The sequence below is a fragment of the Pseudorca crassidens genome, chromosome 6, assembly GCF_039906515.1.
Source record: "Pseudorca crassidens isolate mPseCra1 chromosome 6, mPseCra1.hap1, whole genome shotgun sequence".
Classification (NCBI taxonomy): Eukaryota; Metazoa; Chordata; class Mammalia; order Artiodactyla; family Delphinidae; genus Pseudorca; species Pseudorca crassidens.
The window spans coordinates 60,951,637-60,974,081 of record NC_090301.1 but is presented as its reverse complement, the minus strand read 5'-3'; the positions used below and the strand labels follow the sequence as shown (position 1 = coordinate 60,974,081).

General features: G+C 41.7%; 1 protein-coding gene across 9 annotated transcripts in view; it reads right to left on the bottom strand.

The window, feature by feature from the left end:
- The window catches only part of METTL8 (methyltransferase 8, tRNA N3-cytidine), a 132,786-nt gene that overhangs the window by 32,674 nt on the left and 77,667 nt on the right, over positions 1–22,445 (bottom strand). For 5 of the 9 annotated variants that reach the window (XM_067741552.1, XM_067741553.1, XM_067741554.1 and 2 more), the window contains one exon: positions 5,693–7,353. The exons of 1 other annotated variant lie outside the window; for it this stretch is intronic. In XM_067741552.1, coding sequence (XP_067597653.1) covers positions 7,066–7,353 — 288 coding nt within the window. In that variant the 3' untranslated portion in view covers positions 5,693–7,065. Of the gene's footprint in view, positions 1–3,216; positions 3,317–5,692; positions 7,354–22,445 lie in introns of those variants that run through there. 3 more of the 9 variants (XM_067741550.1, XM_067741551.1, XR_010944391.1) reach the window with 3 other exon arrangements.

The following is a 22,445-nucleotide window of genomic DNA, read 5'->3' as shown; positions in this document are numbered from 1 at the left end:
GTTATTCTGAGTAGATGAATTAATATAGGCAAAGCTCTTACAGTAGTGCCCTTCCCATGCTAAGTAGCCAGTCCCTGCAATGATGAGACTTAAATTTTTATTAAGGCAACAGACAAAAACCAATAAAGAGACAATTAAAAGTTACAAATTGTGGTAAGTGCTATGAAGGCAGTAAAATAAGGCTGAAATAGAGAATGGGAAGGGACACCTAATTAAGCTATCAAATGGTCAGGGAAGCCCTTCCTGAGGAGTAAACATTTGAGCTGACAGTTAAAGGAGGAAAGGACTGAGGAACATTCTAATCTCAACCTTGCCAAGAACTGAAGGAAAAGCCTCTTAGGCATAGGGAACAGAAGAAGCAAAGGCCAGAAGTGTATTTCAAATTGAATTCCTAACAATATCAGCAATCGTCACATTCCTTAACATATCATGTCTATGTATCTTGTTTATATCAGAAGCATGCTGTAAAATGATGTAACATGATGAGACATGAGGACATGTGCCAAATTCACATGCCTGATCCTTGCTGGGCACTTCCTTGAGCTATGCACGTGTGTTACTTCCTTGAGCTATGCACGTAGATCTGAATTTTTATAAGAGATTAATGCAGACCTAAGCCTTCTTAATTCATGATCATTTAAGACATTCAAATAAAAGTACAGAAGAGGCAGGAGGATTATTTTTAGGCTTGCACAAAAACAAATTCACCTGGAAGCACAAGTTGATGATGACTTGTTTCCAGTGTGGTCACAATTTTGATATGGAACACGTGTGTGTGTGTGTGCATGTTGTGTTTTAGCAGAGTCTTTTAAATAGTTAGGAAATATATATATTTAAAACAAAGGAAGAAATGTCTATGGAACCCCTAATTTCACTAAACTCAGTGTCACAGACAGTTTGAAAAATACTGTTGCAAAAATATCCCAGGTGGGAAAAAATTAATTTATCACTGTCCTCCATTCTCTCCCCATTGGCTACTTTTATTTCATTCATTCATTTAACATATTTATTGAGCTCTGTGCTAGTTATTCTTCAACTTCTGCCCCCTCCTGCTCTAATCTATTTATTCTCCACTTTACTCTGCACTGCTTAGGGCCCTGGGAGGCACATCAATCAGGGTCCCTTGCCCTTAGACTTTTGGTTCCCTACAGCTGGTGGGGGCAGAGCAGAGATCAAAGGTGAGTTCTCTCCCTGCTTGGTTCCTGGTTCTGGCAGTGACTGGGTCCCTCTGTAACTAGAACTGCTGCTAGGTGATCCTCTACGGCACCTCCAGTGCTCATCAACTCTAGTAACATCATTTCCTCCCCTTCTTTTTTAGACTGTTAACTGCTCCCCTCTGTTGCTAGTGTCTTGGTGCTTCAGCTTCCTTTGTGGATTTCTTTAACCACACTTCTGTGAATTGTCCCTTCATTAACATCTCTTCAAAATCTAAACTGAGTATATCTTCTTTTTCCTGCTAAGACTCTGACTTGAACAAGCCTCTGCTATGTTCTAGACCAGTCCTGTCCAATTGAAATATAATTTTAAGCTTTTTACTAGTAAAAAGAAACAGATACAATTAATTTTAATAATATATTTTAACTCATATTCAAAACATTATCATTTTAATGTGTAATCAATATAAAAACTTAGGAGATATTTTACATTCTCTTATTCATATGACAAAACCCGATGTGTATTTTACATGTCTCAATTTGAACTAGCCACATTTCAAATGCTCAATAGCCACATGTGGCTGGTGGCTACCTTACAGGATAGTGCAGTTCTAGATACTGTGTTGGGGCTGGAGATACAGAGAGGAAAGATCTTATCTCTCCCATCATGGAGTGGATGCTCCAGTAAAAAATATGGACAAGCAGACCATTACAAAATAATGTAGTAAATGCATAATCAGTGCCATGCGTAAGATGCTATGGAAGCAGAGCTCTCTCTACCTGTGGGGTTTAGGGAGAGAAGATAATAGGGAACACCTGAGTGGGTCCTGAACACTGATTAGGATTCCGCCAAGGAAAGGAGAGTGGAGAGAGCAATGCAAGCGGATAGAGTCCTCACCTTTCCATCTGCCCTAGCTACGTCAGGCCTTTTGGACTACATCTGAAATGGACATCCTGACCACTTAGAGTACAGTTGAATCTTCCTAGTTATTCTGGTACAAATTTGGATAGATCTCTGTAGTCTTAGGCTTTGGGATGAAAAGTTTTCAAAGGAAACTCAACTAGGCGATAATGGGGAGGGTGCTGGTGAGATATGTGTGTGAGAATGCCTATAAACAGACACATTGAGAGAACCTGGATCCATTTTCCAAGGTAACGAAAATCTGGCCACTGATTGGCTTAGTTGGTTCAGGTTCCTGGGCACAGAGCCCAGTTTTATTTTCCTTATCTCATCTGTTGCCCTTGCTATTCTATAAGTGTTGTCACTGGACAGATATTAAAACTCACTGTTCCTATCTTTTGGAGATGCTTCTTTGTTGTTGTTTGTTGTTCATTTATTCTCCTTATATGAGCCTCATTTCTTCAGCGGTTCTGAGGACTTAAGGCTCAACATCAACATCCCCAAAGTCTGTGTCTCATATGAAAACCCTACTGCCTTTAGCCAAATATATCTGTCTTTTCCCATTTCAAATGCAGACTCCCTTTAGGGCAGCTCAAAAAGTTCCTACTTCCTATCTGAGAGGCGCTGCTGGTTCTCTGCCCTTTGAAGAGAGGATATAACTTAAGTGACAATAAGGAATGGTCACATCTTTTCTGCCTCAATTCACCTTCGCAGCATACTTCATCAGATGTTTCTGGAAGACTCACCTGACTCTCCTGAATCCCCCAACTTGTTTTCTAGAATAAAAGTACTTCACACAGGGCTTCCCTGGTGGCGCAGTGGTTGAGAATCTGCCTGCTAATGCAGGGGACACGGGTTTGTGCCCTGGTCTGGGAGGATCCCACATGCCGCGGAGCAGCTAGGCCCATGAGCCATGGCCGCTGAGCCTGCACGTCTGGAGCCTGTGCTCCGCAACAAGAGAGGCCGCGATAGTGAGAGGCCCACGCACAGCGATGACGAGTGGCCCCCGCTTGCCACAACTAGAGAAAGCCCTCGCATAGAAACGAAGACCCAACACAGCAAAAATAAATAAATTAATTAATAAACTCCTACCCCCAACATCTTCTTTAAAAAAAAAAAAGTACTTCACACATATAACAATAACAAAATAGAGCTGCTCACCTTTCAAGCCTAGGGCCTTGTGCGAGGTTCCTCTGATCCCGTTTAGGAGGTCATAAAGTACGCTGCAGATCTCTTTGGGTAATTTCACAGTGCTTAATGGCTGGTGAGGATTTTTAAGGATACCCAAACAGTAACGAGAGAGGAAAGGAGGATAACTATTCTTAGATACTAAAAAAGAAGTATGTGCTTAACTCAGACAAACATTCTGGAGTCTTTCTGTATGAGCAGAGCTCTGATTTCCAAGAGGTTGGGGAGCTATGGCTGTTTACATCCTTTGTCTGCAGCCGTCTGATGGTATATACACTGCAGCCTTATTTTCCTTGTCTCCTTCTTAAGTCAGCCATAAATCATTTTCGATGCCGAGCTTTCCACAAAAATTCCCTGTGGTTTCTTTCGGTCTCACACTCCAACTATCACGTTGCGATTTCCACTGGCAATAATGTCAGCATCTGTTCTTCATATCAGCACTATTTGCAAATACTTTGAGACCAAGTCCTGATTACTACTCAAAAGTTCAACTTCTGTTTTCTCAGAGCCAAAACACATACTGTATTATCCAGTTTAAATAGTTTCCAATCCTCATCTGGGCAGCGGGCTTTTTCAGTTCCTCCCACTACTCATATTACTATTTTTAAATTTCTCTTTATCCTTTTCTTTCAATTCATTCACTGTATAGACGATTAACTTGGGTCTTGAACATGGCTAACTTTGCTCTCTGAGCTCCCTATATCGCTTCTGAATACCCCCCCTAAGGATTTCTTCCATCCATGCTGATGTGGACTCTGAGTTCTCTTACTCCCAAAGGCAATTTATTTATCGATGCCACCTTTTTGTTTTTCCTGAGTGGTCTAGGTCAGATCTCAGTGTGCCAGAAATCAGGCAACGACTGCACACAAAGAGTCAATTACTCTTAAAGAGAAATTTCCATGGCTTACATCTGGCTATCTTTCATCTCTCTGGCTTAAAACCTCCACAGTTTTGTTTATTTGCAATGTGCATGTATTTACATGGTTTGTTTTTGGTTTTGGTTTTATAAGTGAGTGTATGTATGTGGTTTGGTTTTGCTTCTGGTTTTGTTTATTTGTTATTTTTCTAAATGACTTGGTTGAACAGTTCTTCAAGTGAGCTGGGCGTGCCATTCTAGGCACTGTCTGCAATAAACATTTTTATGAGCTACCCCTTTTGCATAGACACTGTGTTTCTGGATTTGTGAGAAAGTATGGACTCATATGCTTGTGTGTGTGTACACATACACATGCAAAATACAGAAATTAAAACAAGAAATGGGAAGCTACCTTACCAAACCCAGTAGACTGAAGGACTTACATCTATATTATATAAAAAGGTCTTCTATAAGTTAATCAAAGATAGGTATGCATTTATACAAGAACTAGAACAAATCATATAAATTATAAAGAAAATCACTAATATATTATTAGGTAGCTAATACCAGTGCTACTACTAGCTCTAATTCTAACTTTTTTTTGAAGGCCCTCCATGTGTCAGGTACTCTTCTATATGCTTTACATTTAGAAATCCATTTAATCCAACAATAACTCTATAGATAGGCACTATTATTAGTCTGTTTACAAATGAGAAAACAGAGAGTCACAAAGAGGTTAGGTGACTCATCCACGGTTGCACAGCCAGAAAAATGGAAAAAGGGACAATGAGAAAATTCACAGAAGATAAAATGCAATCACAAATGGAAAAATGTTCAAGATTGCCAGTAATCAAAGAAATGTACATTGACAGTAAGTATCCTTTCATACTACACCTTTGATGAGGCTGTGGTTAAACTGTCACTCTCAGATATAGTGAAAACAATGTAAATCATTGTAAGTTTTTAGGAAATCCGTTTGTCAGTACTTATAAACAACTGTAAAGAGACTCTCTTGAACTCAGTAATCACATCCCTAGAATTTATTCTTTGAAAGTTATTCAAAAGAAGACTCATATGAATAAAGTTTGCTGCAGCATTTTTATATTATCAAATATTAAAAGCAATCTAAATTTATAAATACAGAAATACTTAAGTAAGCTATGGTACATCAATGAAATGGAATATTATGTAGCCATTTAAACTATAATTATGAGTGATAATGATAATATAAAAACGTTAGATAATGTTAAGTAAGGTGAGTCAAATATAAAATTTGACCTATTTGTAATTATATAAAATTATGTATACATATGCTCAAGGACCAGAATGGAACATAAAATGAAAACACTTGCAAATGTTAGGATGGCAAAATTTTTTTTTCCTATTTTTAATTGCCTTTATTTCTGTTATTTCCCATATGATGGCAAAACCAGGAGTTGGGACAGAATAGAAGATGCTGTCTTTGCCTTTTGATAATATATAATTTAGCTGAGAATTTATAGAATCATTGACTTTTAGAGCTGAAAGGGACCTTATCGGACTCTTTGTTCAACTCCCTGATTTTACAAATAAATACTCTGAGGCAGAAAAAGATTGACTTGCTCAATTGCTCATATTTAATTAGGAGCTAGAAATTACAAACCCAAAATGACTCACAGTCATTTAGGGTACATTTGTTGCAGAGAAATTAAGTTATTAGGACCCTATCTTGAAATATATTATATCCATAAAAATGACTATTTTACTAATTCTACCTTCTTATCTGCATTATCAACTGCCTCCTTTCGCACCTGAAATAAGCTTTATGCCAAAGCAAGAGCTCTAATTCTTGACTGTATGGTACACATCATGCATATTTTTGGCATTTCAAAGAATGTCAAAATATTTATCAAGAAGATGAGTATTTCAATAACAATACGGAAGCTGCTAGTCATTTTCCTCTGATGGTAACAGCAGGAATTCAATTAAGATTTGATAAAACAAATTGAATTTCACTTTAAAGTATTTTAAAAAATGTTTTCTAACACTGACTAAAAATCTATTTAAACCTCTTAAAAACTAATTTTTGGGATAGGGGCTTCCCTGGTGGCACAGTGGTTAAGAATCCACCTGCCAATGCAGGGGACATGGGTTCAAGCCCTGGTCTTGGAAGATCCCACATGCCACAGAGCAACTAAGCCCACGCGCCCCAAGTACCGAGGCTGCGCTCTAGAGCCCGCGTGCCACAACTACTGAGCCCATGTGCCACAACTACTGAAACCCGCGCGCCTAGAGCCTGTGCTCCACAACGAAGAGAAGCCACCACAATGGGAAACCCACGCACCGCAACGAAGAATAGCCCCTGCTCGCCGCAACTAGAGAAAGCCCACATGCAGCAATGAACACCCAACTTAGCCAGAAAAAAAAAAAACCCCACTAATTTCTGGGATAAAAATGAAGGATATAGGTGAATACATAAATGTTTACACAGGCCTTGTAAAGAGGCTCCCATCTACTCATGCATGATCACAAAAGAAAAAACATGTCTTCAGGAAAAGTAAGACCCACTTGGCAGGTGAAGTTCTCTACTCGTAAACCCATTTAGATTATGATCAATTCTGGCTGGGCTCCTCTGAAAGGACAAATGAAAAAGAAAAAACATGGGAAGAGGCTAAAGAAATTTTGGAAGTTGCAGATTGGTGTGGTGATACTAAAGTTGTTCTAGTGCATGTGTGTTGGGGCCGTTACGTCATGCCCCCATGGCTGATTTGCAAGAAATGTGTATAAGGACAACTTGAGGTCCTCACTGCTGGGATTCTAGCATGCCTGGGCAGAGTGCACTAGTACAGTGAGTTTCCTGGGGCATCAACCAAATAGCACCAGCAGCCAAAGTGACAGTTTTTGTTTTTGTTTTTGTTTTGCAGTACGCGGGCCTCTTACTGTTGTGGCCTCTCCCATTGCGGAGCACAGGCTCCGGACGCGCAGGCTCAGCAGCCATGGCTCACAGGCCCAGCCGCTCCGCGGCATGTGGGATCCTCCCGGCCCGGGGCACGAACCCATGTCCCCTGCATCAGCAGGCGGACTCTCAACCACTGCGCCACCAGGGAAGCCCAGCTAAAGTGATAGTAACGGCTGCTCCCACCAGTACCCTGTACCTGAGCCCTCGGCAGCAGCAGGAAGCAGCACCAGCTTTGGGCGCTGGGACAGGAGCATGGGCTGGGTGGAAAGCCCTGGACGCCATTTGATAGAAGAGAGCTGTTGAGACACTCTAAGGACTGAGGAAAAAGATAATAAGACACAGATAAGGAATAAGAGAGGAAGACTTTTAAGTAGAAATTGCTTATACATACAATCAATAGGTTTTCTGATATGTATTTTATTAATCTCTCGTTCTCTCTCTCTCCTCCTCTGTGCCTCTCTCTCCCCTCACTATATTTCTTTTTTTGTCCCAGGAAGTTAAGAGATTTGATATACTAAGAAGACCTTTCCTGAGTATATAATCTGTAGTTTCAAGTTAATATTCATATATGTAGGTTCAAAACCTATTCAGATTTAACTATCTGACTCTACTTTTTTACAACTCCAAATCAGTTCAAAATCCATGGAATTCTATGTGACAGTTTCCTTTAAGTCATACCCTCAATGGTCCTCCACCCTGGCTAAGTATCAAAGTCTCTGAGAGAATCACAAACAAACACCAATTCCCAGGGCCCCCCGTGGACGGATAAAATCAGAATCAGGTGGTGGGACCTGAAGCATCAAAACGTGTTAAGAGCTTCCAGGTGCTTCTAATGAACAGCTAAGGTCGTGAGATCCATTGCTCCAACAGGAGTTAGAAGCTTTCTAGAACAATTCTAGTTTCAATATGCATATGAATTACCGGGGGATCTTGTTAAAATGCAGATCCTGATTTAAAACGTCTGGGATGGGGACTGAGCTGAATTTCTAACAACCTCCCTGGTGATGCTGATGCTGCAAACCACCTTTGAGTACAGAAAGGATCTAGGATAATTAGGTCCAGAAGAGAGTGGGCAGAGATAAGCAACTAACAAAATAATAAACTTTTTAAATAAAAAAGAGCAAAACAGAAAGTGTGTATAGCCTCATTTTATATGACCGAAACTTTTAACTTGGTCACAGATTCTAAAGAATCTAGATATTCTCTAAAGTCAAGGAAATATTGAAATTGGTAGCACGGACCTTTCTATATTGCCTCCTACCTCCCAGGTTTGCCATGTGTATCATATTTGTGACACCCCTTAAGACCAAGCCTTAGGGACCACAGTTGGAAGGGATATTTGGATTGAAATAGCAGGGAAGCCAAGGTAATAGGTAAGAAGATGAGCATGAACTCTGAAGGGAGATGTAAGAATCAGAAAAAGGGAAATGAACTTTTTCGTCCAAAGGCAGGAGGCAGAGAGCTGGAGTAAATGCAGTGCCTAGAATTCCAACTAAGACCCTCAACAAATGCTGGGGTGGTTTTTTTCTGTTGCGCCAGCACACTGTGTGGGGGGAGTCAAATGTAACACATTTGCTTTAGGTCCTCTCCATTTACCCATCACTCCCAAGCACAAGGGTTGGTGGAAGGTCTGAAACTTTTCCACGTCTGCTTGGTGAAGGGTTTGATGGTACATTCTTAGTGGTGGGTGTTGTGAGAAGGTACTATGGTGGTGGGAGCCCAGGATCTCTTGTACTTAAGCCCTCTCTCCTGGGAGTGGGCAATGAGAGTGTATGCAAAATGCCAGGCTGAGGCCAAGTGGGCTGGGCATAGTGAAGACTGGTGGAAGGCAGGGTGGTGTGTATGGAAAGTGGACGGGAAGGGCAGAGAGCTAGAGACAGAAGGCAGCAAGTTCATGATTTGGGAAGGCCAGGCTGAACACCAGGGCTAGTTTTTGTTTTTTAACTGTGGTAAAAATACACATAACACAAAACGTACCACCTTAACCTTTTTTAGTGTACAGCTCAGTGGCACTAAATACATTCACACTGTGTTACCATCACCACCATCCATCCACACAACTCTTTTCATCTTGTAAAACTAAAACCCTGGCAACCCCAGTCTACTTTCTGTCTCTATGAATCTGAATACGTTGTCATATTCCAAGAAATCATTGCTAAATTCAATGTCATGAAGCTTTTCTGTCTCTATGAATTACATGTACCTGTAAGTGGAATCATACCTTGTCCTTTTGTGACTAGCTTATTTCGACTACCATAATGTCCTCAAGGTTCATCTATGTTGTTATAGCATGTGTCAGAATTTCCTTCCTTTTAAAGACTGAATAATATCACTTTGTATGTATATACCATGTTTTGCTTACCCATTCGTGTGCTGATGAACACTTGGGTTGCTTCTACCTTTTGGTTATTATGAATGCTGCTATAAACGTATATGTACAAATACCTCTTTGGGTCCCCACTTTTTAACTCTTTTGGATATATATATAGAAGTGGGATTGTTGGGTTACATGGTAATTCTACTTTTAATTTTTTGAGGAACCACCATACTGTTTCCCATAGGCGCTGCACCATTTTACATTCCTACCAACAGGGCACAAGGGTTCCAATTTCTCCACATTCTTGCCAACAGTTATTTTCTGTTTTTTGATAGTGCCATCCTAATAGGTGTGAGGTGCTTTGCAACTGTGGTTTTGATTAGTGATGCTGAACATCTTTTCATGTGCTTACTGGCCATTTGTAATATCTTCTTTAGAGAAACATCTGTTTAAGTCCTTGGCTCTTTTTTTTTTTTTTTTTTTCGGTACGCGTGCCTCTCACTGCTGTGGCCTCTCCCGTTGCGGAGCACAGGTTCTGGACGCGCAGGCCCAGCGGCCATGGCTCACGGGCCCAGCCGCTCCACGGCATGTGAGATCTTCCCGGACCGGGGCACGAACCCGTGTCCCCTGCATCGGTAGGCGGACTCTCAACCACTGCACCACCAGGGAATACCCTTGGCTCAGTTTTTAATCGATTTTTTTGTTGTTGAGCTGTAGGAGTTCTTCATATATTCTGGCCATTAACCCCTTATCAAATATATGATTTGCATATATTTTCTCCTGTTCTGTGGGTTGCCTTTTCACTCTGCTGATTCTTTTTATTTTGGGGGGGGGGTAGGAGTTCATTTATTTATTTATTTATTTTTGCTGTGTTGGTTCTTCGTTTCTGTGTGAGGGCTCTCTCTAGTTGTGGCAAGCGGGGGCCACTCTTCATCGCAGTGCACGGGCCTCTCACTATCGCCGCCTCTCCTGTTGCAGAGCACAGGCTCCAGACGCGCAGGCTCAGTAGTTGTGGCTCAAGGGCCTAGTTGCTCCATGGCATGTGGGATCCTCCCAGACCAGGGCTTGAACCCGTGTCCCCTGCATTAGCAGGCAGATTCTCAACCACTGCGCCACCAGGGAAGCCCCTGCTGATTATCTTTTGATGTACAAAAGTTTTACATTTTAATGTATTCCAATTTACCTTTTTGTTGTTGTTGCCTGTGCTGCCTGTGTTGCTGCCTGTGCTTTCTTATTCCAAGAAATCATTGCTAAATCCAATGTCATGAAGCTTTTCCCTTATGTTTTCCTCTAAGAATTTTAGTTTTAGGTCTTACATTTGGGTTTTTATCCATTTTGAATTAATTTTTCTATGTGGTATAAAGTTAGGGTCCAACTTAATTCTTTTAAATTAATTAATTAATTAATTAATACATATATTTTTGGCTGCGTTGGGTCTTCGTTGCTGCGTGCCGGCTTTCTCTGGTTGTGGTGAGCAGGGGCTACTCTTCGTTGTGCTACGCCAGCTTCTCATTGTGGTGGCTTCTCTTGCTGCGGAGCACGGGCTCTAGAGCACAGGCTCAGTAGTTGTGGCTCATGGGCTTAGCTGCTCTGCGGCACGCGGGATCTTCCCGGACCAGGGTTCGAACCCGTGTCCCCTGCATTGGCAGGCGGATTCTCAACCACTGTGCCACCAGGGAAGTCCGCAACTTAATTCTTTTGCATGTGGAAATTCAGTTTTCCCAATGTAATTTGTTGGAAAGACTGTCCTTGCCTCATTGAATGGTCTTGCCACCCTTTGCAAAAATCATTTGAGGACGTATGCAGAGGTTTATTTCTGGGCTCCACAGGGGCTAGTTTTTGAATTTATGTGATCAGGTGATGACCGTGGCAAGACATGAGCCAGGTTTCTTGCTTGTATGACCAGATCAGGTGAACAGTGTGTGGGGTGGGGCTTTGTAGCACTGATAGCAGGAGTTTGCAGCTCTCTTGAAGGCAGCTCAGACCTCATCCCAATTGTGACAGGTTGGATGGGTTGTGGTAATGCAGAATGGTGCTGAGTGGTATTATAAGTGGAAGCCCTAAATGCTGTGGCAGGAGGTGATCTATGTAGAAGTATGGGCAGAATTATTAAAAGGGAACTTACACACAAGAGGGTCTGTGACACAGGGGCTACACCTTGTTTCACACGATTTGTTTGGCTTTTGCTGGGTAGTACGTGACTAGATTTATTCACGGGGGGCTTTGAAAAGGGTCTCAAAAACTAGGATGCAAATTAATATGCTGGGGTTGGGTAGACCATGGGGGTCGAATGGCAGTGGCCAGCTGAAGCCAAGAGATTTAAGTAGGAGATACCACATCTCAGACAAATGGTCATCCATCCTAAGTTGTGGGCATCCGAAGAGCAAGGGCCGAGTCTTATTCATTCCAGCACTGTGTCTGGCAATATCTGGCACACAGTGGATGGATGCTTAATATATGTTTGAACTGAATTGGATGTAAGTCAAGAAAACAGCAATAATTTGAAGTAAGGAAACTTAACTCTTCATAGTTAGGAAAATTTCTTATGGCTAATTTAAAATATGTATATTATAGGAAGAGTGCATTTCTCCTCCCTTAAAAAAAGATGACTTGATCACCATCCTTTGTTTAAAAAAAACTATTAATTACCACTTATTAAGCACCAGTTATCTCCAGGCATCATGTCTTGCACTTGATGTGCATTATATTTAGTCCTTACAACAATCTTCAGGTAAGCAATATCATCTCCAATTACTGAGGCTCAGAGATGTTACGTGTCTTGTTTAAGGTTACACAGCCAGCAGGAGCGAAGCTAGGATTTATAACCAAATGGGCCCCATGTTTCTTCTCTTCTCTGAGAACCCTTTTTACCTGTTTCTACCTGGGAGCTATCATTCTCATCCTGTAGCATGCTCTTCTTCTAGGGTTAATAAACACATTTTCTTCAGCCTCTAATCATGGCCCTTGTAACAAACTATTACTAATCGTTTATCTGTCTCTGGCCTTTCCCCAAGTTCTCCATGTTCTTTGAGTTTGGCATCAATCTAGCATTTAAACACTACTGAGTGGGGGAAAAAATTACAAGTTTTGACTTCAACAAAAGAACTGAATCATCTCCCTTTCCATTTTACATTGGCATAGAAACTATTTTGCACTGATTCACGTATTCACAAAAAGTCAAAATTTTAAAAAGTGAACAGATAAAAGGAACAATAACCACCAGGAATCCTGGTGACAGCTGGGTGGTGAGGTGTGGTTTTGTGTACTTAACACAGACAACTACGTGAAAAGGATAGCAGCGAAAAGCACTGAGCACCTGGACCAAGCATTTCTAGGTGCAAGAGCCCAGGCCCTGGCATTGTACACTCTGAGGTGAAGAGAGACAACAGGGCTCAGGAGGCAAAGCTGAACAAATACTGTGACATGGATTTTTAGTCTCCCTGTGGTTTAGAGCAGTGCAGCTCAAGGGATGGGTTGTGACTGGGTGCTGGTCTGGGAACTGTTTCATTCCCAGTCTGTGACAGGGTGAGCAGAGAGACCGAGTAAGGTTATAACTGATGAATCTAGTAAAAATCTTGGGCTTGTCTCTTTCCTTTTTCCTGTTCAACCCTTCATTCCCAAAACCTAGAGCAATGCCTGACATGTAGCTGGTAAGCACTGGCTGACAGCGCAGTAATATGGAGAGATTGTGGGGAGAGGGCAGAGACCAGGAAACAATGCCAGAAACTGGAGTATATCTTTTTTTTTTTTTCCTACTAATTCATCTTTATCGTGTTTTACAAAAGTACTGGTCTGTGACAGGTTGGAAACGGGCAAAACAAAACAAAAAGCAACTACTGGTCCTTTGCCTCGGATAGTTTGAGAAGTGCTGGTGTACCGTGAGTCAATGTAGAAGCGGTGCTTGGCAAAGTTGCTAGACCTCCTGGCCATTTATTTAGCAATCTAGTAAAGGTTTAAGTGTAGTAGGGTTCCTAGAATAAGTCACTGGTTATAACTTTGGAAATTCATTCTGTTTGCAGTCCCCGGTATTCTAACCACATACAAGTGTCAGTGCCTACCCTGCGGATTCCACCCATCACTAAGGCAGATGCTTACAGACCAGGTAAGCTGCCACAGGCTTACAGGTAAATGCTGAGCAGATGACTCAGCAAGTGACAAAAGGACAAAATAGAGTCCACTCCACATTGCTCGAGTCTCGGTAGATGTGGGTTATGCTTTACCCAGCACTTACAAAACGTTTAAGTAATTCCCACTCCTGTTGTTTCTCACCATGTGGAGGGACAGCAACTGGTCTCTTCAGTCCTGTCTTCCACATTCCTGGGAGAGGTGAAGTGACTTGGCTAAAAAGTGAATTTGGGAAATGAATTAGGCATGTTTAAACTAGTCCTTTTTCACTCTCTCTTGGAAGCCAGCTGCTCTGTAAAAGGCTCTACAGGGGCAGACCCCCCATGGGTAGAGTCTCGTGGCTGTCCAGCTGTGGGTCTTGATTCTGGGGTTCAGTACTGGGGGGCAACTGTTTCCATGCACCCTGAGCCATTCTCTACTGTACCAGCTACATCAGTAATTAAGCTCATGTTTTAATCTTCATCTGTTGGCACCTCAGTCCCTCAGTTGGTTTAAAATGTGGGCAGGGAACACAGGAATAGTGCTTTGGGGGGCTTCTCAAACCTCACCAGGTGGTGGTGACTGCATATCATGGTATTGTCTCATAGGCTATTCTGGCCTGTGTTCTTTACTTGCCCTCCATTTACTTCCTTGCAGAGGGTCAGCAGATCTTAATCACTTGGTGACTCTATTACATTGATACCTAATCTGTTCCCTTGTGCAAAGTAGGAGCTAGACCTTTCTCTGTCACACTGGGGAATGAGGACGATCTTCTGGCTTGGCCAGTGTCCCCTGCTGCCTGCACCTCTCTGGGCGTGTTTATCCTAAAGCTGTACCCCATCTTTCCAGGTTTATGAACATCAATAAACTCATACTTTGTGACATGCCGTGATGGAAAACAAGCACAAGGGCTCTGGAATCAAAAGTAAGAATCAGATAAAGGCAAGTCTTTGCTCTTCTAAAAAGTATCAAAGGGGCTTCCCTGGTGGGGCAGTGGTTAATAATCCGTCTGCCAATGCAGGGGACACGGGTTCGAGCCCTGGTCCGGGAAGATCCCACATGCCGCAGAGCAACTAAGCCCGTGTGCCATAACTACTGAGTCTGTGCTCTAGAGCCCGTGCGCCACAACTACTGAGCTTGTGTGCCACAACTACTGAAGTCTGCACACCTAGAGCCTGTGCTCCACAACAAGAGAAGCCTCCGCAATGAGAAGCCCGTGTCTGCAACCAAGAGTAGCTCCCGCTCGCCGCAACCAGACAAAGCCTGTGTGCAGCAACGAAGACCCAACACAGCCAAAGACAAAAAAATAAAATAAAATAAAAAGTACCAAAAAAAAAGTATCAAGAACAAAATGTCTTAATGGCTATTTCTGTGATATAATTCAGGTAAACAGAAAAAGAGCTCATGGCCTCTGCAGCCTTCCTATTCCCAAGGCTCAGTGAAGTCTTTCTTTGGTTCTTCCTGAGCCAGGCTAGGAGGCATTTAAGCTTACAGTCTAGTTCTCTGGGGTTCAGTTTCAAGTCACTCTTGCTACAAACTTCTCTGACCTCGCATTTTTCTTTGGGTCACTGGAACAGTATTTGGCTATTCTGCCTGTGAACACTGCCCACTTTCTCTAGGCCAGTGTGCCAGACGCTTCTGCTGGTAGCCTTTCCTAATGGTGACTGTTTCTATGTGTCTGGCTGAGCTTTAAAGGAATGACTGACCCTAGATTCCGCTGTCATCATATTGACATGGTACGCTTCCTCAAACGGACCTTGTCTATGCCAATAACTTTGTCTGTAACTCCCCCCCATATGGTATTTTATTTGCCATATTATTTTATATTATAGATTAAGTCCTTAAAGACAACGCCCACCCCGATGTAGTTAAGACATTTGTCAGTCAAGGTTTTCTATTTTATCATTTAACTAACCTTTTACATTAAACATCTTTTAGGGCTTCCCTGGTGGCGCAGCGGTTGAGAGTCCGCCTGCCGATGCAGGAGACATGGGTTCATGCCCCGGTCCGGGAAGATCCCACATGCCGCGGAGCGGCTGGGCCTGTGAGTCATGGCCGCTGAGCCTGTGCGTCCAGAATCTGTGCTCCGCAACGGGAGAGGCCACAACAGTGAGAGGCCCGCATACCGCAAAAGTAAATAAATAAATAAAAATCTTTTCATGTAAAGAATGCATTAATATATAAAAATATAGGCTCCAGGTTTAGAAAGCCACTCTCTTTGGAAAGTTACTGACACTTCATAACAAACTATAATAAATACCCCAAGGCAGGATGAATCAAGAGTAACTTACATTCATATATAAACATAACTATAGTACAAAGTTACATAACTAGAATAAAATTTAATGTAAACGTGCCAAAGAGAAGAAAGCACGAGATTTATAAAGCTTACATGCAGTCAGAAAATGTTCAACTGAGTAATAACCAAAGCTTCATTAACTTGGCAGTCTTGGGGACTTAGAAAGTGAGGTAGCTCAAGCCAAATTCCTTGGGTGTTACAGTTCCTCCTGTCCCAGGCCAGGCAACTGGCAATGGAACTGCAGTAGGGGTAAGCACTGCATGTGTTCTACATCGTTTTCATTGTAGGTAAAAACCAGCAAACAGGGAATTCTTTATTCTTAAGAGTTTCCCTGTGCCCATGATCAGCTCCTGCATGCACTTGGAGGAGAGACAACCCTATTAAAATGTCTTTTAAAAAGCTAAAGCTAAATGACTAAACATTAAAGCTTTGAGGAATGGGGGGGGGGGGACTTACAAGGAAAGCATCAGCTTGCTTATCCAGGGAATGAGCAGAATTTAATTCTCATTCCAGCATGGGGCTGCTAGGCACCCAGCTCCTTTCACTCTGGGTAGAAAACAAATCCCCAAGTTGCTACCGAGCCAAACTTTAAAGGCCAGTCAGGAAATGAGCAGCACTCCCGAATGGGAAAGGCTGGATCAGTGTTTTTTCTAAAGTAAACAAAAGATCTGCAAAAGTATTTCCTTGCGCTATTTGGCAAGAGAAAGAAGCACCTGGAGAGTGAGTTAGGAAGAGAAAGCCTATAAGACAAGGGAGTAAAACAAGGATGGTTATAATGAAGCTTTGTCTTTGTCTCACTAATCTCCAGAGCCCAAGTATTCTATTACGAAACAAAGCAGCAAATGAAGAGATGCTCAGAAAGACTGGTTGATTAAGAATACATTCATGGAGAGGATAAACAGAGTAAATGCTTTTCTGGATCCTGAATTTCATCTTTCATTTGGATTTTTTAAAAAAACCTTTAAAAATATCTTCCAGAGAGTCAAAGTGGAATATATACATTAAAATAAATGAGGGCTGTGAAGGAAGATGTATGAGCAAGGAGAAAAGCTATTATCCTTAGCGGCAGAAATTTCCTTGCTTCAATGCGGCATGTGACACGGGCAATTTCAGCCATTCTCTTTCAGTGCAAGTTCCAAATGCTGCTTAAGGGGACGCTGTTCCAGCTCACCTGAGGGAGTGCGGCGTAACTAAAAATGTATGGACAGCTATCACGTCTGTTCAGCAGGACAGCCTCAGGAGAAAGACGTTACTCTCAAAAGGCAGGAGGTGAGAGAAATGAGGCAGCAACTGCATAGTGTTCCTTGTGTTAAGTACACAGCATTAAAAAAAAAAACAAAACCATCAACAAACTAATGCAAGAGACTCAACAGCATCTCATCATTAATTTTAGGAAGTTACACAGTTTTAGAGCTTTTTCTCAATGAGAAAGGCTTAGACTTGAAGGGTGACTGCCCTTCCCCAAAGTTTTTTGAATCAACCAACAACTGATATATAAAGATTAAGTAAGAAAAAAACTAATTTCTTTTTCTGCAATGAACTAGGAAGTGTCACATAAAGGAGCAATGGGTTGAAAACACTGCCAAAAAATTTGTGTAAGGATAACAAAACTCATAGTTTTCCTGGACACCAGCCCAAGTAGGAGAGATGTTTGGGGCTTTTTAGGAGGCAATGAACAGCTCACCTAATTTAGCAGCTAACACCTGATAGAAAAGCATATCTTTTCTGGAGTCCAGGCTCTACTTAGTGCCTATCTGCTGGAGAAAATCAAAGATAAAGACATAAATCACTGGGATGCCAAGGACACAGCTAACTAAATGCTATTTGTGACTACTTGAAGTCCATGTGCTCCTAAATATTATTTTTTTCTCCTTATGTAATGTTAACATGTATTTATCCATTCACCTGCCTCTAGCTGTTCCTGACTAAAGGTTAAGTGGTTGTGAAACCACATGCACCGTAGAATCCAAAGCAGCTGTTTTAAACTCTTGGACAGTGGTGGTGCCTTGTAGCTTGCTTTTGATGAGGTCCAGGAGCAGCTGAGGGTGAGCTGTCTTTGACTACCTGGAGGTTTTAATGCCCTCCATGCAGATCATGCCAACCTGGCTTGCCAGAGTTGGGGTCACTGTGCCCTGAGACACTTCAAGATGGTGCTCAAGGGAGCTGTGCTCTACCGCCACCTGGGCCCCTCCGGCAGGTGGACTTGCATTTTCAATTTGATGCTGTTTTTCTTACCCTCTGTAGGGACTCACACGCAGAACTATTATTACTTGCATGTTGCTGACTCATACGCAGAGGAAAAAGTAATTTTGTCTTAACACCTCTTCCCTGTCATTTAAGGCATATGTTAATGAAAGATAGATTTTGGCATCCACTCTCCTCTGCAGCTTTGAGGCCACAGTATATATTCATTATAAATGAAGATGCAACTGTTATTTTACTTCTATTTATATTTATAACTACACCAAAGCCAACCTGCAGGTAACTTTGGGCCTCTCAAATCCCAAGCCATATTCCACGGAATGCTCAACATGTCAGGCTTGAATTGGCATTATTGTACATACAATGTTTTAAACAAAGATGTTTTCACTCATTTTATTATTGACACTCCCTGATCACATATTTTAGATTATGCAGGAGCTGATCCCTTTGAGGGTTCCCCCTACCCCCTTGCAGTACAGACTGATTTATTTTCTTTAAGTGAGGAGTATGCAAGTGATGGGTGCTCTGTGTGCTCGCAGGGGAGCCAAGTGGAAGGCTGAAGCCCGAAGGGGGGTGGGGCGAGAGCAGAAGTAAACATATGCAGAACGCTGAAAAGAGTTGACTGCAAGCTTTTGCTTTGTCATTCCTCTTCGTTCCTTTCCTTCTCTTCCTTCCCAGTTTGTAACTGTGGATAAGTACTACCTACCTATTTCATAGAATCACTGGATCTAGAATGAGCTGTCTCCTTGAAGATCGTCTGATCCAAACTCCCACCCATTGCTATAATTCTCTGCTTGATTCAGGAGCTCTTTTTCTTCTCCAGCAGCTTTCCCAAACAGCATTTGAGTCTATCAATTAAAAGTGTACTGATGAGACTAGAGGTTTTGGAATCAGACACTTCTGGGCCCAAATTGTGTTTCTGCCACTGACTTGCGGTGATATCCTAGGCAAATTACCCAATACCTCAGAGCTCCAGTCTTATCTGTTAAATGGTTACAGTAAAAACTAATTCATAGGAGTTTGAGGATTAAATGAAGGAATAATGTGGTATATAAAAGTGTAGTGTATAAAAGACTTAGCACTCAGAGGTAAATTAAGAGCAGCTAAGCGGTTCAACAGGAACTAGGACCCATGCTTCCTGTCTGACTTGCAGGCAATATTTTTCCATGCATTTTACTGTCTTTCTCACAAGGTCTCATAAAACCACTGAAAAAGTTTCTGTTGCTGGAGTACTCTGTATGCTGCCTTGTAGACTGTAAATACTGTTATTAATAACAATACCTCACATATATTCAGTGCTTTAGATTTTACAAGGCACTTTTCACAAGGAAGGGAGGTGAATACCCACACCAGCACGTCTACTGATGACTAACAGAGGCAGAAAGCAGAAGCAGAGGCTCAGAAAAAGGCCTATTAATGATGCAAATGTGAAGTTATCTGCACTTGTGAGGAGCATAACAAACATTAAAACCAATTAGAAGTAATAATGCGTGATATATTCTGGCTTCAGAAATTGGCTTTGATGAGTTGGAAAACCAGAGGAATACAGCATAGGAGTCTGGGGGCAAGAATTTAAGTCACCTGATGTTGAACGGTTTACATGGTCCTGATGCCCCGGAGGGCAGCTCTTCGCATACGGGTGAATAATTTTCACGTACAAATATGTATAGCAACGATTTAGACTGCATGATGGTAGAAACCTCGATGTATTCAAAATTTAGAGACAACGCATATGGAACTGAGACAAGCAAAGCAAATAAGTTCTCAGAAGTCAACATTAACTGGGTGTTTCAATACGACAAATGTGTCATACCGAAATGCAAAACTTTTAATAATAGAAACCGCTACCTTGGCTTTCTCACAACCTTATGAAACAGTACTTCATGTGTGTGAGAATTTTTACATTTGGAAAATGCTCAAAAGTGAATTTTTATAAATGGAGGAAAACAGAGGGTGCATTTTTAATATAGCATCTTTCATTGTTTCTGTATTATAAAATGAAGGAACACATCTTTTTCTGTTAGAAAGAAAATAGTCCTTTTGAAATTCAGCTCCCTCAGCAGATGAAGTTTTAAATATCAAACTCTGCCTAACTGACTAGTCCTAGCTCCATAGATGTGAGGGAAAAGATGAGAATTTCATGAAGTTATCAAATATTTTAAACTAATACCCAAGCAGATACATTTGCAACATTTCATGATTTCTTAATATCTATAGGCAATATTCCAAATCAGGTCTTTCTCTTATTTTTCCTCTGCCAAAAAACATCTACATTTTGTCTGGCAGCAAACTCTAAGTAGGGGGTTGATTCAGGTAGGCTAAGGGAGAGAAAGACTGACCAGACAAGCAGAAGACACTGATAGAAATGGCCCATTGAGCAGCCATGTGGAATAGGAGGTCTATGCTAGACAGAGCCCAAAAGAGCCCAGTTTGTGTCTCACAGTCCAAATTTGGTGGATGTATTTTTGAAGTTTCTAAAGGTTAACTACATGCTGTAATACATTATAGAAAGACACGGAGCAGCATTTTACTGTGCCAGTCAAGAAGCTGGCTTGAATCTGCTATTTAGGACAGAGAGAGACAGTACGATTTACATGTATGAGAATGTGGGAATAATTTTACCTTCTGTTGTTTTTAAAACCACCTTGGGCCATGAGTTTTAAATTGAGACACAAGAAGATCTGCTGGGGTTCCCATAGCAACATTAACTTATCTAACTGCCCTTGCTGTACGTAATACCTTCGTTACTAGTTTGGCTTTTAAATATACACTTTAATTAGGAAAACAACTGAGTTAAGAGTCCCAGGCAAATTTTGACTTTTACATTTACTGCATGTTTAAACAGAAACCTTGATATTGTACTTCTGAGGACTTGTTATCAAGGAAAATGTATGCAAAACCTTCCGTGGTTCTCCTTGCCCTGATCTCTGACCTCACTGCATTCCATTCTGTTGACGACTCCTCAATCAATCTCTCTAAATATATTTATAACACACCATGGCTAGGATAAAACAGAAATAAACCAACCTCGGATGGCTCTAGTCCAGAGACCAGAACCCAATGCACCCTCTATTCAAGGCTGTCTATAGATGCCCTCCCCATCTTTTCTCCACTATTCCGAATCATGAATATCCATATTCCCACCAAACATACCTGTCTTCTCACCATCTTCTGAGAGCATATGTTCTAGGACTAGCCTGAGACCTACCTCCTCCCAGAACCCTGATTCTTTCCCTTCCATCCCACAGCTGATCTTTCTCTCTCTTCAGAACCATTATTACTACTGCTACCACCACACGATGTCTGTGACTGGGCAGCAACCCTCCCCTCTTTTTGATAACAGTGTCTTGATTTTCCTTCGAGGAACTTGCCTCCATTCCATATAGTCTGGTGGTGCCATCAATAACCTGTCCTGCCCCAGTCTGTCAAAAGATGAATCCATGGGGCTTCCCTGGTGGCGCACTGGTTGAGAGTCCGCCTGCCGATGCAGGGGACACGGGTTCGTGCCCCGGCCCGGGAAGATCCCACATGCCGCGGAGCGGCTGGGCCCGTGAGCCATGGCCGCTGAGCCTGCGCATCCGGAGCCTGTGCTCCGCAACGGGAGAGGCCACAACAGTGAGAGGACCACGTACCGCAAAAAAAAAAAAAAAAAAAAAAAAAAGATAAATCCATGATCCAAATTGGACCAATCATATGCTTCCAGGAAGTTGAATTTTAAGTGAGTTCAAAACGGAAAAATAGTTGGAACTGATCATTCTGATGGTGGTCCTTTCAAGAGATTGTCCATATCTTCCAGGTTTCTGTGGCTCATAATCAGTCAAGCATACCAGCTAGCTGATAAGCTCCGTATTTGAGTACTTGCTCACATGTTATCTTAGATCATGATTTAGAGGCTTGGGATGCACAGTTTGCTTTGCCAGCTAGAGCCTATTTATGCTCTCAGAAGACAGAGCTGGGTCTTTATTGTATTATTCCATATAATTCAGCACAATGTAAGTACTCAGTATATGTTGTATAATGAATGACAGACCAGTTTTAGAAACTCCATTTTTACCAAGTACAATTTGCAAGCCAATTTATGTCTTTTTTGAGGCAAGGTGGTAAATAAATTTTTAATTGCTACGATTTAAGAATTTTCTTGGGTATGACAGTTGTCTTAAAGAAGGCTTCCAACTTGTACACCTAAGAATAGCCTGAAAATAATATTAGCATTGGTCATACTTCCCCAATTTTAGGAAAGGAAAGAGAAACTAAAATTCTGTTTCAGACATTAGTCTGTGAATTAAAGAAAAAGAAAGTTTTGGGACGAACAACGACAAAACAAAAAAATATATACTTTTGTCTTGGTCTTGTGACTTTCCTTGGAAACAAGGTGAGCTGCCTCTCTGCTATCAGTTAACAGTGGAGGAGAGTTCAACTGTGTTCAACTAATGTATAAATAAAGTAGATGGGTTTTTTTCACTTCTAAAAAATGGCAGGTTTCCGC